The 16,605-nt window shown below is 34.5% G+C and overlaps 1 protein-coding gene across 1 annotated transcript; it reads left to right on the top strand.

Moving 5' to 3' along the window:
- Window positions 1-8,177: 8,177 nt before the first annotated feature.
- On the top strand, window positions 8,178-14,979 carry LOC113318402 (sulfate transporter 3.1-like). The gene is made up of 12 exons (XM_026566561.1): window positions 8,178-8,804; window positions 9,205-9,412; window positions 9,900-10,071; window positions 10,691-10,756; window positions 11,632-11,745; window positions 11,948-12,064; window positions 12,348-12,474; window positions 12,564-12,850; window positions 13,302-13,492; window positions 13,999-14,084; window positions 14,263-14,339; window positions 14,547-14,979. Exons 1-12 carry the CDS (start codon window positions 8,465-8,467, stop codon window positions 14,745-14,747), a joined length of 1,986 nt encoding a protein of 661 aa, XP_026422346.1. The 5' UTR covers window positions 8,178-8,464; the 3' UTR covers window positions 14,748-14,979.
- Window positions 14,980-16,605: the final 1,626 nt, after the last annotated feature.

Below are 16,605 nucleotides of genomic sequence, written 5' to 3'. Positions count from 1 at the left end.
GAGTGCAGGATGTAAGGATGAGTTATTATGGGTTTAGGACTTGTTGTGCATGCCTTTGAATAGGCGTGAATTGCTAAGGGACGAGACGTTCCACCAAATGCCTTAAATGACTATTAATTGCATCTTCTCTACAAAAGGAAATTACACAATGAATTTCCAAAATATAAAAAAAATCATCCCAAACGAGGCAAGGAAATTAAGAAAAACATAGATTAGAGATAATAGGTGATCAAGGAGGAAACAATGCCAACGGAGATAATCAGCCTTCTGCATATTTTAAATTCGTCAAGACAGTTGCCAAGACTCTGTGTACTAGAGAGTTGGAGAATTTAAAGGTTTTTCTGCAGCAAGAGATTGACAAGAGAAATCGTCGGATTGAGTACGAAAGAGTTCGTCAGGAAAATGCTCCAGAATATGAATTATGAAAGAGGAATATAATTGCAAGAAATGTGAGGAAAGCTAGAGAAAGAGATGAGAGAGATGAGGGGAGACGAGTTGTTTGTATAAAGACTCGCAGTGCAACCGAAAGTGAGTCTGAAGAGGAAGAGAATGATATTGAGAGAAGTGATAATCATGAGAGAAATTCTAAGATAGAGGAACAAAGGAGGAAGAGAGAAAAGAAGTCTGAGGATGCATGGTATGAAAGATACTTAGCAGAAAAAGCAATCCCTCGGCTTTTTGCAAGAACCATGAATGAGAGAGTGAATGTTGATTCTGATGGAGAAACAATTGATGGTCTTGATGAGAATGGTGAACCGGTTGAGGTTGGAGATTTGGAGGAAGAGAATGAAGATGACGAATGAAGTGAAGATGCAGGTGATGAAGGTTATGGAGGTGCAACTGAAACATGCAATCAGTATAGCAATGAGTATAGCGATGGACGACGGTGATGATAGTCAACCGAAATTACAGGCAGTCAGTATAGCAATGAGTACATCAATGAGATGGGCAGCGACGAAGGTGATGATTCCGAATAATTATCCCTGGAACATCAACAAGATTTTGATGGGAAAACTTAGATTTTGTGAAATAGGACTAAGAGCTTCTTCATAAAAACTCAAAGGAATCTTATAGGTGTTTGCTGATTATTTTGCTCATATTGTTGAAGCTGCTGATAGAATATGTATTGGTTTTCTTGTAGTTATTTTGCTTTCTCAGATGTTTTTTTTTTTGAACAGATGGGCTTGTTTTGATACTGTTATGCAGATGGAAACAGCTAACAGTTTTAGTAGTATGTGTTTAAGGTGTTTGCAGGGGGGTTCGAACAGTTTGGTTTTCCTGGTATGAATATTTAATCTCTCAGATGTTTGAGGGAATTATAAACTAGTGTTTTGGGTCATGTTTTGATGTTGATCTTGTGAATGGGTTTGATTGTTGAACTGGTATTTCATTATTCCTTTGATGTTGGCCGTAAAAAAAGGTTGTAATGGAACTACTTAGTAATTAGGGGTCTGATCTGTAATAGTGATGGTGCTTGTAAATGTGGCTAATGAAATTGCAATTTCGGTTTCTTTTTGTGTTGATTTGAATATAGTGGATTACATTTGGTATGTTGGAGATGTATTTGTGATTTCTAATAAAAGGAACAATGGTATGTTAAATCGTGGTATGTTGAAATGTATTATATGATCTATGAATTTACTAAAGCATTATCTGAATTCTATCAAGAACTAGAATCCTAGTACAAGGTAAGGGAACATATTACGAATCCTAATTCTCTCTGATTTTCATCTAAAGTGCAGAAACTTCTTATCAAAACATAATACAATCTTGATTCACTAATGGTAATAATATCCTACACCCAAACACTATGACTGAGTCTAACTTTATCAACAAAAGGTATAACAAGTTGTAGATCATCTGTCAAAGCCGTAATAACTTGACTCAAGATTGAGTTTTGTGAAACCTACATGATTACACTGACCCACAAAACTACTTGGTGCTGGTGGAGGCATATACACACCTAATTGTAATATGCAATGTATTCTGACCACTGATGTAAGAAACTACTTTGGCAATGAATTCAAATCATAAAGAACTAGAATATGACTAGGCAAAGGGAACAAATTATGAGCAATACCTTCTCTTTGGTTTTTATCTAAATTGCAGAAACTGGTTAGAATTCTCATTTAAGCTACTGCTTCAATACACAATTGATTGATTCACCCATCTACAAACAAATGGATATATCCTATAAACAAACTGTGACATCCTACAAACAAGTAAAATACTATGTCTGATTCAGTCTAATTATCGACTAAACCTACAAAGTAAACTGAGATATTCTTAAAAAATAATACAATGTACTGCAACATCCACAATTACATATACAAATCTTATTAATAAGACTTAACAAACACAAAGACCATAAACCTAAAATCTACAATCACGTATAAATCTAAAAGATATAGATGTTCATAACCACCATCAGAAATTGCATCATTCAAATTCAAAATCAATAGTTTCTAACCTCCAATTTGTAAAATTATTAAACCCCCAAATGTTGAAAAAACTAAGATTAAGAGAAAAACGAATAAATTAAATCCCTTAGATGATGATAACTCATATTTGCATTTCCAAGATTGTGAATCAGTGTCAAAACTTTTATGAGTGATCGATTCAACTTAAATCTAGGGTTACATTGATGATTCACAGAAAAATTGACTGATTCGTGTTGTTAATGAAGTTTTCTAAAACTGCATCTCGATGTTTCCGAAGCTCAAATTGATAGAGTAAAATGGTCGGAGATGAAAATGGAAATGGGTGGAGATATGTCTCAGGCTCTCAGTTGTTGTCGATATAATTATTCTCTTTTAATTTTTCGCACAAATAAAAAAAATGAAAAACTAATTTCATTGATTTTAGTTTTTTTTTTCGCCGGTTTTTGGTAATTAAAGTGAAGAGTTATAATGGAAAAAAAATGTTGGAGAAAAAAATGAGAATTGTTGGGATGCTGGGTAGCCCTTGCGTGTGGGATGAAATTGGGAGATGATAGTAGTAATAGAGGCGTTAATAGTAGTAATTGAGGATAAAAAGGTAACTTGGAAATTTAAATTGAGGATAGGAAGGTAATTACCCACAACCCTCCCAGAACTCTGTAACAAATACCAATTATTGCAACGATTATCCAACGTCGATACGAGGTTACTTCAAAAAAATCCGTTACAAAATCAGGCGTTACAAATTCCCTGATTTCGTGTAGTGATGTTTGAAGTGAATCCCGAGATATAATAGAGGCATGGTAGGTGTGCATATATTGAAAATCTAGTGTATATAATATAGAGAGTTTTGCGGAAGTTCTTGGTGATGAATGATCGTGAAATTTCGCATTATTTATGTGTGTTGCCCTGCCGAGGTGAAATATGAACATGGGAGTTTCTAGAGATGCGACAACATTACGTTGATGCCTTGCACGTGACCAGGAAATTATCAGCATACACGAGGTTAGGGATGTAGATGGGTCCAGTTTTTCTCAGATACCATAGGACCCGGAATCATACTCATTTAAAATATTTGGGTCCGGTTTCTAAAGGCTCCGGGTCCGAATACAAATCTTAATTTGGAAAAGCAAGCAAATTCCTTTTTAAAATCTCTAATCTTCATTTTGAATTTAATATATTTTCACATAAAATTATTGTTAATCCTTTAATAATGATTTATTTGAATAACAGACTTGGAAAAAGATGTGATAAGATAAAAATTTAAAGTTTTTTCTTTCTTTTTTGATATAAAGCTTCTATCAATTCATTCAATAATAGCAAATCGAAATTGCATGGATGTCAAGTACATCAAGAACCAAAATAAAACTAAAGCAACATACTTGTAACGGTACAAGATCGAAAATTCTGACAAGAAAAAGAGAAGGAACTCCGAGAAACGACTTAATACAAGAATGATAGAACCGATTAAATCGGAGAAAAGATGGTCTACTTAACATGTATCAACCATTTGATAGGTGGCTTCTTGAGAAAATGATGCTCCAATGGGCATGGAGTAATCTTCCCAAAAACTTGACTGGAGAATTGAGAACACATGTATCCGGAATCTGACATCGTACTTGAGAATCCACATAATAAAAGAACAAAAACTATTAAAATAAATGAAAATCACCATTAAGGTGAAGGCAAGAATCACCAAAATGTAAAACATGGAAATCTAGAAATCTCAGAGAAAATCTTAAAATTAAAATCATTGCTCAGATCTAGTCCTAAATAAATTAGATCTAGGAAAGAAAATAAAAAAGGGTAGGTTTTTTTTGTTGTTGTTGTTGAAATAGAGGGAGAATGAGGAGAGAGCGAATAATATACCACATCTAAAGTTCTCTTTGAATTTAACTAAAAATACTAAAAAAACAAATAAATATTTAGGTACTCAGTACCCGTCGGATACTGTATCTATTAATCTATTCTAGGTGTTGGATCCGAACCCACATTACCCAACTCTAACTCGGTACCAGGTAATCATGTACCCATTGACAGCCTTACACGAGGTGGAGGATTCGGGGGAGGGGGATCTTGAATGTTGTTATCTTTTTATTCCCTTTATTTTACATTTCTTACCTTTTTTTTTTATGTAGCATGTTCTTAAGAATTACCAAAACATTTCTCCAAATAACGTTGTTAAATAGTCAATACCGATAGGTTCTTAGCACTATTTTTTCCGCTTTTAGAACTGTTTTTACGTTATTACTGTTATTATAAATGTTTAATAGACTCTTTCTTTTTTTTTTTTTGAAGAAAACTACTTTTTTCTAATATCAGAGCTTTTGAAATTACAACTATAATTTTGAAACGAAATTATTCCGTTGAAATACTTAAATTCATATAGTTAGAAAAGTGAAATAAAAATATTTTTTTTCAAAGAAAATAAATTTAGTAAATATATTTAAAAAAAAAAATTAAGTATATACCGAAAGAGTTCAGGAACGTATCAACGCTAATAAATTTAGTAAATAAATTTAAGTATATGCTTAAATTCATTTGCGCTATTTATCAACTGAGCTATTTGAGCAAATAAATTTAAGTATATTTTTCTTCACACAAGTTGGATATGTTGTTTGGTGTAATGTTATTGTACCAGTTTCCCGCTCGTTATTACATAAAATTTTCTGCTCGTTATTTTACTTTTATCTAACGCGTTATTTAAGAAAATAATATAAATGAATATTTTGTTATCTAGATAACGTGTTTTTTTCTCCAACATACTCACATCGGACAACGTTTTTTTTTATACCAAGCCTTAGTATATACCAACATATAATAAACCATACACCAATCTATACATCGGCATATACATCAACCAGTGGAATTGACTTGCTGGGTAAATAAACCGGGGAAGGAAGTTCTGGTCGACTGACTCGATAGTGTGTCCTGCAGGGCCGTGCCTGATAGGCAAGCAGGGAAAGCCCCATTTGCCGGCAACAAAATCTCAGGGGCAACAAAAAAAACTTAATCTATGGAGGTATTAAGAAAAAGACATGAAGACAGACTGAATTATTAGTTATATAAATTTGAAGGACTGAAAATGACTCATGTAAATAGTTTAAGTTTACTGGAGATGTTTTTAGTTTTTTTCTCCATCCTTTTTCTTCCCCACCCCGTACACCATATGTTAGTCTGCTAATACCCACAACCAGTAGTCTATTTGAAGTAGATATGTTAGTCTGCTAATACCCACAACCGGTAGTCTATTTGAAGTAGATTTTTGTTTTTGTTTTAAAGCAAAAGAATGTTTTTTTACCACTTCAATTATCTTCCATTCTTTTTTATAAGAAGTAGATTCTTTTCATAATCACTTTTGATTATTGATTGTTTCCATTTTAGCTTTTAATTGCGTACTATGTTTTCTTATCATTTCAATTATCTTCCGTTATTTTTTATAAGAAGTAAATTCTTTTCATGATCACTTTTGATTATTGATTGTTTCCATTTTAGCATTTAATTGCATATTTTCATAGTGTTTTCTATCTGTATATCAGAATTACACACTAACTACAAAATCTTTTCAAAAAAACTTGTCGCGGCCTTCACCCATCTCGCATATTAGTGGCATTCTAGGCTTCTATTCTAGCCCTATTTAGAGTCTAGCAGCTAGATTAGCAGTCAGGACTACCTCCTAAGTCTTATGGGAGTGCTAATCTAACAACTAGATTAGCAGTCCACGTCATCCCAGCGATGAATCATTGAGCGCTTTAAATCTCAGCCGTCAGATCAAAAATAAATATCTCAGCGCGGAACCATTCCGCGAAAAGGTGGTTTTTCAGGCGCTGAATCATTCAGCGTAACTATCTAGCATGCTAGTTCACATGCTAGCAACTGGTAGGAGAGAGAACTAGTGTTAACTTTTTTGCCACATTTTTTTTTTGAATTGCAACACTTAAGTGCTAATCTAGCACCTCCAATCTAGACCATAACACTAAGTCTAAGAAAATATTCTGTGTGTCCTTGTGCGGGGGCAAAAAAAAAATAGTTCACTCCGGGGCAAATTTTTTCTAGGAACGGCCCTCGTCCTGTGTAGTGTACTCATTCTTCTACCATCTGAAATGTTCAACAATCAGTCCATATTGCCAACAGCCAGCACTCAATAAAAATACGAACTCGTGATCAGTAAAAACCACGCGGCTAATGTATAGTTACACATTTTGAAGAAGTTCCAACAAAATTTGATTCAGTTATGACTAAGGTTGCACAAGACTTAGTCTGGAACCGGTGAACCGGTCTGGAACCGTACTGGAACCGGTGTAGCCGGTACAGGAACTGGGAATAGGATATGAGAACCGGTGTATACCGGGACAGGTACCGGTTCTGCTATGATTCCCGGCCACCCCGGTACCCATAGAACCGATCAATTTACACCCTTGATAAAATTTGTAGATTTTAATCTGGGCGGTTGATTTTAGGTTAAGGCTAATTACCTCTTTCACTCGCTTCATCTCTTTTTCTGCTTCTTTTTTTCCCGTACCACAACCTTCATCTTCTCCACAGAAATGGATACCACCACCGAGTACGCCAGCAATCAAACGTCCACCACCTTCATCTCTTTCAATACCAGTTGTATTACTAAATGTTTCATTAACTTCTTAGATTTCTTCATCATCTTTTTCTTCCTCTTCTTTTATTTCTTTAGTTCTTCTTCTTCTACAGGTAAGTCATTTAGTTTTGGGTAATTCAGTTATAAATTGATTTAGGGTTTTGGTTAGTTGTATGTTTGATTTGTAATAAATTGATTCATGGGTTGTATAGATTGATTTAGGGTTTTGGAATTGGGAACTAGGGTTTGTATCAGAATCTGAAATTGAAGAAAGGGTTCTATTGATTGAAGAGATGAATTGATTCCGTGATGGGTATTAGGTTGATTCAATAATTAGGGTTGATGTTTCTGGGAGTTGACTGATAATAGTGATATAATTAATGTGGAGTTGGTGTTGAAGTGAATCAAGCACAGAGAAAGGAAGAATTGATCTGGGTTTAGAATGTTGAGTTGGGTACTCTCTAATTTGTGTTAATGAAAAATCCTTGTGATTTTTATTGCAGATTGTTTGATGTTCTCTATTTTTACTTGTTTAATTGGTAATCTATACAATCAATTGTCTGTGAAGCGAGTTTCTGCACACAACCTGTTTGTGGTAATGCCTCAAACAAAATTTGGGTGTTGTGTGATGTTAGTATTACTCAATTTCTACTTTCAGTGTCATTGATTATGTTGTGCAACAAATATTGAAGGTAAAAACCCGGTACCGGTCAGTACCGGACTGATCTTATAGGTACAGGTACAATTCCAAGTACATGTACAAGTACCGATCCTCAAAACGAAGACCCGATCAACTCCAGGTACAGATACCGGGTTCATAGGAAACCCGGACTGTACCGTCCCATGTACAGCCCTAGTTATGACTTATGAACAATGATTCATCTGAATCTCATATGTTTCTTAATCAAGGTGGCTACTCCAAATTTTCTTCTTTAATTCTTAAATCATGCATTGTGTGGCCGATACGGGGAGACTCCTAAAGTGGGCGGTTAAGAATTGCAAATGAAAAGAGCAAAAGACATTTTTAAACACCTGCCACGTGCGTATACACGTGTCAAGTTCACAAGTGGGTCCTAAACCGCACTAGTTTGCTACTGCTACTACTTGGCTTAGCTAACTTGAGTTCTCACATCCTTTCTCCTCCCATGTTCTCTTTATAATGTTCACCATTTCTCCCTCACCTCTTCTATCATCATCTCCTCAAATCCCCAGTCAAAACACCATCACCGCTGCAATTTTCTTTCCACTACCATTTTCTTGCCGAAATCTTGTTGCCAGGAAACACAAAATACCTATAGGCTTCACTTACCCAAACACCAAGTATCTGTACTTTTTCTGACCCCTACAACCGTTACAACTTAAGTTACACTCTTTCTGCATTACGTAGAAGAGAGACAAAAAGTTTTGCACAATCTTGGTAGATAGGTAACCGGAGATGGGTAATAGTGATCCTGCCGTGTTTCCGTCGACTAACGTAGAATTTCCACATAGAGTAGCGATACCACCAAAGCAACCATTTGTGAAGTCATTAAAATCTTCTCTGAAAGAAACTTTCTTCCCAGATGATCCGCTCAGGCAATTCAAAAACCAAACACCAACAAAGAAGTTGTTGTTAGGTTTTCAATATTTCTTGCCTATACTTGAATGGGCTCCTCGTTATACTTTTAGTTTCTTCAAATCTGATCTTATATCTGGTATTACTATTGCTAGTCTTGCTATTCCTCAAGGAATCAGTTATGCTAAACTTGCCAACTTACCACCCATTCTTGGCTTATGTAAGTTCACATAACCATTAAAGTTCATAAATTTGCTGTTTTTGTATTATAATTATCTTATTTAGTACTCCATGACATATTCAATATGCATATTCAATATGGACCATGCATGAGTTGAATCCATGACATATTGAATATGTCATGGACTAAATAAGAAAATCCTTTTCTAGTCCATGCATGAGTATTTTTTTATTTGCTTTATTTCAAGTTTAAGGAATGAAAATAAAAATTAAAAGAAAATCCTTTTCTGGTCCATATTGAATATGTCATGGATTCAACTCATGCATGGACCCTTGTCGTGCTCAGGCTAAAACTGGTGTTTCTCTTATTAACTAAATGAATAATAAATATATACATCGAAATTAATTAATTTAATTTATTACTTTGATGGGAAATGTAGATTCAAGCTTTATTCCGCCGTTGGTGTACGCCATGATGGGTAGTTCAAGAGATCTAGCAGTCGGAACAGTTGCCGTTGCATCTCTACTAACTGCATCAATGTTAGGAGAAGTAGTTCATGCTGGTGAAAATCCAACGGAGTATCTTTATTTAGCTTTCACCGCTACATTCTTTGCTGGAGTTTTTCAAGCTGCCCTAGGTTTCTTAAGGTTAGAACTTAGAACTACTTATTTCACTCATTCACTCAAGTTTAAATTATTATACTTAGTACTGATAAATTAAACTTGACTAGGTTCTAAATTTGCATAAAAAAGAATGACTACTTTTTAGCTGTTCATATCTGTCCCAATGTTTTTTTTTCTTTTTCTGTCACTATTTTTCAATTAATCAATCCAATCTTTGTTTTCACATTTTTGGAGCTTTTTCCAAGTTTGTCGGATTACATGTTCAATAAATGAGCATGGTTTGAGTAAAGTAGCAGTTTTAACCCTATGTCTCTCTGTTGATGAGGAGGTTTCTTTTGTTTCTTGCAGGGTTTTTGTCTAGTTAGTTACATAATCAATAAATGAATCTGGTTCACAGAGACATCATCACTTACTGTCTGGAATGGATAAGAATCGATGAAAGTAGAAATCAAAAAATCCTTTGATTTTATTCTAAGAATTATTGTGATTTTGTTTGTGGATTTTATTGCAGACTTGGGTTTATTGTGGATTTTCTGTCACATGCAACCATAGTTGGATTCATGGCAGGAGCTGCAACAGTTGTGATACTGCAACAGTTAAAAGGGATTCTTGGTCTTGAACATTTCACCCATGGTACTGATATTATGTCGGTCATGCGGTCCGTGTTTACCCAAGTTGATGAGGTAGAGTCACCTCGTTCATTTTCTTGGTCTCAATCTCCTAGTATCTTTCACTAGTTATTGTACTGTAACAGTTAAAATCTGCATGTAGTAAGTCTTTCATTAAGCAGTCATTGGTGGTAAACTTTTTTTTTTTTTTTTTACTATAGAAGTTAAGAAAATCTATGGATACAGCTACAGTAGGTTGGTAAATAGACTAGCTAGTCACTGTATTTATGGCCGGAAAGTTGAAAATTTTGAGTCCTTAGGTGCTTGAAGCTAGAATAGAAATCTGTATGCATTCTAGTTTACCAACTTTGTTTTTTGGAAAACATGTTTAAAAGGAAATCTTATTGCAATATTTTCAAAACATACATTTCTTGTGATCAGAAGTTAACTTGAAGTCAACATTTCCTTCCTTGTTAGAACTTGGAAGAAAAAGAGAAGATCTAACCAATCTGCTTCCAGAGTAACCTTTTATTTTTATGCATAGCCAAAGATAATTAAGGAAGATATTAAGTTCATCAATTATAGAAGTTAAATTATTGGGTCCACTTTTCTTTGTTTCCATTTCTTTCTTTTAAGCAAATCAAAAACCCTTCCTACTTTTGATTCTAATTGTTATTAGTGGTGGTTGTTACAGTGGAGATGGGAAAGTGGTGTTTTGGGATGCTGCTTCTTGTTCTTTCTCTTGCTTACAAGATTCTTTGTAAGTAACCCAATTCCCATTTTCATTATTGTTTACTCCTCAGAATTGGTCATTAAGTTCTGATAAAATCAGCCAGAATTTGTTTCCTAATATGTTGGCGACATCAAATAGTGTTGCCACATGACTTTATTTGATGCATCAAATCAAATAGTAGCTTATTGGGCCATATGGCATCATTACCTCGGCATATGTTAGCTTATGGTATATGTGGGTATTTTCATTCCACAGTTTAATAATGCTTAATTAATAAACTAATATTATTTTAGATCCCAACAGAAATTTTTTAAGGTTAAAGTACTAATTTCATTTTAAGAACAACAATTAAAATGATTCGAAGAATAAAAATATAATCAAGTTTTTCTCCCTTGAGTCTTGATTTTCCTTATTATTACAAATCCAGATCAAATGCTTTAAAATTTACAATAGAAACAAAAAGTTGTGCTTTCATTCTAGTTTAGCTCAAATAATATAACTTGCTTGGTTTTGTAGTTTTCTTTCTTTCAATTGTTACTTACAATTTACATCAAGTCCTCAACTACTATCACCTGCTGAACATATGCTAATTACACTAATTAGTGATTATCACTGAATTAGAGGGTCATCCATCACACTATCTATTTTTAATCTCCACTACTGCTAACACAAGCAAAAGATAGATATTTGTCGTAATTATAGATCACGAATATTTGTTAGGTAGTAGTAGAATTATTTACTTCAATAATTAGACTCTTCGTACCATTGACATCAAATAAGAAGATGACTGCACACTAGAATGTTAAAGTTCTGGAAACCAACGGAACGAAGTTATACTGGTAAAAAACCGTATTATTTCTATAAATTTTCCCCTAACGTAAGATTTTTTTGGTGTTAATTAGAGCAAGAAAAGACCAAAGTTCTTCTGGATAGCAGCAATGGCACCACTGACTTCAGTTATCCTGGGAAGTCTCCTCGTTTATTTCACTCATGCCGAGAAACACGGTGTTCAAGTGGTCAGTTCTCCATTTCTTTCTCTCTTTCAGGAATCTAATCATCATCATCATTACTTTCTCTCTTAACCTTTTTAATTATGGGGTCCACTGTCCATTTCTACACATCTTGGACGGTTATTATTGGTAGGGACTACTGAGATGATTTTATGTCATTTAAAGTAAATAAAATTTCTAAGTTTAACCTTCTTCTCTTTTACTGCAGATCGGGAATCTAAAGAAAGGGTTAAATCCACTTTCGATTACCCATTTAGCATTCGGATCTCCACACTTGATGGCAACAATTAAAACTGGGATCATCACGGGTATTATCGCTATGGCTGTAAGTACTCATTCTTAAGTTCTTAAACTTGTGTTGGGCTGTTGAAGGTTCATTATAAGCAGAAGTCAAGTTAGAGTTGGGTCTACTTCACGGCCGAATACTTCAACAATAAGAAGGACATTTCGTTTGGACATGCTCTCCTAGTTTATTTGTTTTTTTTTATTTTGACACATGTTCTTCTAGTTGTCTAGTTCAATACTTGAGTATCTTCTTGCTCTTTGTCATTTGTTGATCGAGGTTTGTAGCATACTAAAGAATTATGTGTGATGCATGTGTTGAACAGGAAGGAGTTGCAGTCGGAAGAAGTTTTGCTATGTTCAAGAATTATCACATTGATGGGAACAAAGAAATGATAGCTTTCGGAATGATGAATATTGCTGGTTCTTTCACTTCTTGTTACTTGACAACAGGTGATTGATTCTCTTCATGATAATTAATTCCATTCTACACTTATTTATTTATTTCAATCTATTTATATAAATTTGAAATGAAAATTTAGGTCCTTTCTCGAGATCCGCTGTGAATTTCAACGCTGGATGCAAGACTGCGGTCTCAAACATTGTTATGGCCATAGCAGTGATGATAACACTGTTGTTTCTAACACCTTTGTTCCATTACACGCCTCTAGTGGTACTATCTTCTATTATTATCTCCGCAATGCTTGGCATTATCGACTACAACGCTGCAGTTCATTTATGGAAAGTCGACAAGTTTGATTTCATAGTTTGCATATCTGCTTTCCTTGGGGTCGTCTTTGCTAGTATCGAAATTGGCTTAATTTTAGCGGTAAGTTACCAGTATAAACTTATCATGTTTCTTTTCCTATTTTATTTTTATCAATACATAATTACTCCCTCCGTTCCTTTTTAATAGGCTGGTTTTGTTTTTGGAGAAATTTAAGGAAATTAAGAGAACTATCATTGAAAGTGGTCCTCATGACACTTGTCAATAAAAGAAGTGAAGTGAAATGGTCGCAGTGGCACTTGTCATCAAAAGAAGTAAAGTGAAATGGTCCCCATGATACTTGTCATCAAAAAAAGTTAAGAGAAAAGTGTCCCAGAAAATTAAAGTAACATTTGACTTTCACAATTAGGAAACCGGCCTATTTTTTTTGAAACATTTATTTATAGAAACCAGCCTATTAAAAAGGAACGAAGGGTGTACGTTTTATTTATTTGGTTATATTGTTAAAAAAAACTTACTTAACTTTTTCTTTATATGGGTTTATATAATGCAGGTTTCGTTGTCAATGCTTAGAGTCATCCTGTGTATTGCTAGACCAAGGACATTTATTCTTGGAAACATACCTAATTCCATGGTTTATAGAAATGTTGAGCAATATCCAGTTGCTAACAGTGTTCCTGGTGTTTTTATACTTCAAATTGATGCTCCTATCTACTTTGCCAACTCAGGATACTTGAGAGAAAGGTGATCCTAAAATTCTTCAACATTTTGTATGAAATTATATACTCCTTCCGTTATTTTTTAATATGCCAGTTTCTATAAATAAATATTTCAAAAAAATAGACCAGTTTCCTAATTGGGAAAGTCAAATGTTATTTTAATTTTCTGGACCACTTTTCTTTTAACTTCTTTTGATGATAAGTGTTATGTGGACCATTTTACTTATTTCTTTGGCTGACAAGTGTCATGGGGACCATTTCACTTCACTTCTTTTATTGACAAGTGTCTAGAGAACCACTTTCAATAATTAGTTCTCTTAATTTCCTTAATTTTCTCAAAAAAAGAAACTGACTTATTAAAAAGTAACGGAGGGAATAGTATTTTGGATTTTTGCAACAAAAAAAAATGTAGTATTTTGGATTTGTTACACTATACAGAATCACTTGAGGTTTTATTTGTGCTACTAGATATAATGCGATTTTATTTATGCTAGATATGGTACTAATGACTTATTTGTGAAATGGTTGCAGAATTTCAAGATGGATTGACGACGAAGAAGAAAAGATAAAATTATCAGGAGAGACAAGTTTACAATATGTCATCCTCGATTTGAGTCGTAAGTTATGGAGCTTCATTACCTACTAATAATACTCATTACCTACTAATAATACTGTTATAGATTGGAGTATATATTTTTCTCCATGCACTATACTGTTATAGATTGGAGTATATATTTTTCTCCATGCACTATACTTCGATAGATTAAAAACCGTTTTATTTTCTTTTTTTGACAGCGGTGGGTAGCATAGACACAAGTGGGATTAGCATGCTCGAGGAAGTTAAGAAGAATGCTGATGGAAGAGGACTCAAGGTATATATAACCCTAACCTTTTGCATTGAAGTTACGGCTGTTAATAAATACTGAACACATTATGATTTGGAAATATTAAGCTAATGTTCTGAAAATGTGGCTAAATGTTCTAAAAAATGTTTTGGACTGCTAAGGGAAGTATTTTTTTTATTTATATTTTGAATATTGGATTTTGATTTGTTTTTATATTTATCTTTTGTGTTTTAGCTCGTATTGGCAAACCCTGGAAGTGAAGTGATGAAGAAACTAGACAAATCAGATTTGTTAGAAGAAATAGGTCAAGAGTGGATATATCTAACGGTTGGAGATGCAGTAGGAGCATGTAACTTCATGCTCCATACTTACAAACCAACTTCCTTAGTAGCTGATCCAGTTATGACTTCTGAGCCGAGAGTCGACAGTGTCTAAAAGACAAAAGATTCTGGTTCCTCCAATGACAAAGTGGCTTTTTAAACGTTTTCTTCCGATTAATGATTATGTGCCAAATGCTCTATCTAATCTAGTCTTGTAATAGATGTATCAACATATTTTCCACCGTAGCAATTTGAAGGCTTTCTTCTGTATCTTCTTCCAAGAACCAAGAAAATTGTTGTAATATGTATATCGAAGTTATAAATATTTGCTTCTTGGGATTTTGACATGTATTGAGCAACTCCAATGAGACTCTGTCTTTGACCGAATGCAGTGCCAACTGGGAAAGCATAAATGAATTTAAACTATACATTACTTCCAAGCATAAATGAATTTAAACCTCCTAATTAAATTGGAATGATTTTTTAGGGACCATGTATTTTTTTCGAGGGGACCATAATTTTATTAGGCCACCCTCCCTATAATGATAAGGGGTGTCCTAAAACGTTGAAATGACTAACCTATCCTTAACCTAATTTAATTTAAAACCAACCTAATAACCACCTATATATATATAACCACCACCGCCGATTACCACCACCACCACCTCCGATTACCACCACCACCAACCACCGATTACCACCACCACCTCCTCCCACCACCACCGCCGCCGCCTATTTAAGAAATGTAACAACATCAATGCAATCACAATTAAGTTCTGTTACATGATAATTTTATCGAGTATAAAAGACGCCAGCCGCAGCCTGATTCTGCCATGGGACCACTCCTGAGGTATTTTCCAACAAACCCTTCACTTTAATTTGATTTTGATTGCTTCAATCGAATAGAAATCATCAAAATAGGGTTTTAGTAGGAGTTACAAAGCCATGTTCGGTTAGGTCGATTTTCCAAAAAACCCTAGTTTACTAACCGAACTTCTTGAAAATGAAGAACACGAAGAACCGTTCGGTTCTATTGGATTTAAAACTAAGTCACCGAACTCTCTGTTCGGTTGTTTCGCAAAAAAATTTAAAACTACAAAGTAACCGAACTCCACCCTTAGAACCGGAAAAAAAACAAATCCAGTCTAACCGAACGGTGTTGTTGTGTCCACTATCTTGAGTTCCAAAATAACCGAACTTAGCCAATAGAGTTCGGTTTTTTCGCAAAAAATTTAAAACTACAAAGTAACCGAACTTAGCCAATAGAGTTCGGTTGATTCGCAAAAAATACTTTTAACCGAACTCCTTAGATTAGAACAACAGAAGTCCATAAGTTCGGTTCCTTCGCAAAATAAGGATATCACCGAACTTTAGTTTACGAAAATAATGAGAAGTCCACAAGTTCGGTTCGTTCGCAAAAATGTTAAGTTTTCTTTGTAACCGAACTCTACCTTTGAAACTTCGTAACCAAACTCTACCTAATTCGCCAAGAAATAAATTTCGTAGTAACCGAACGTTTACCTAATTGCATATATGCATATATAAGCTCAGTTCGGTTGATTCGCAAAATATGTTGAAGTTTGCGAACCAACCGAACTTCTAACACTAGGTTACTTTTAACCTGCAGTTCGGTTGGGAACTTGGTTGCGTTGAAGTTTGCGAACTAACCGAACACACAAGATGTACCCAAATAAATTGTTAAGTTCAAAGTTCGGTTACCTACCATTTTATCCTAGGTAACCGAACATTACACTGTACGACCAAAACCTCCATTAACGAGCGAGTTCGGTAACCTGCGTGTTTGGAAAACGTAACCGAACTACACTTTCAGGTGTGTTCGGTTACATGTTCTTGACATATGGTAACCGAACTGACCCAAATCTACATAAAAAATTTCATTTTTTTTGAAAGTTTGGAGCAATTCAACCAACATTATCTAAGTTTGAAGCACACCTGGGTATCCAAATACCCTT

Source organism: Papaver somniferum, chromosome 10 (assembly GCF_003573695.1).
Source record: "Papaver somniferum cultivar HN1 chromosome 10, ASM357369v1, whole genome shotgun sequence".
NCBI lineage: Eukaryota > Viridiplantae > Streptophyta > Magnoliopsida > Ranunculales > Papaveraceae > Papaver > Papaver somniferum.
Note: the sequence above shows the minus strand (reverse complement) of the source record. Positions and strands in the feature narration are given on the sequence as shown.

Bases quoted from the DNA above. Each gene is read 5' to 3' on its own strand.
- LOC113318402 (XM_026566561.1), top strand. From the start codon at position 8,465: ATGGGTAATAGTGATCCTGCCGTGTTTCCGTCGACTAACGTAGAATTT. The intron at 10,757-11,631 runs GTAAGTAACCCA...GGTGTTAATTAG, and splicing joins TCTTGCTTACAAGATTCTTT to AGCAAGAAAAGACCAAAGTT. The intron at 14,340-14,546 runs GTATATATAACC...TTTGTGTTTTAG, and splicing joins CTGATGGAAGAGGACTCAAG to CTCGTATTGGCAAACCCTGG.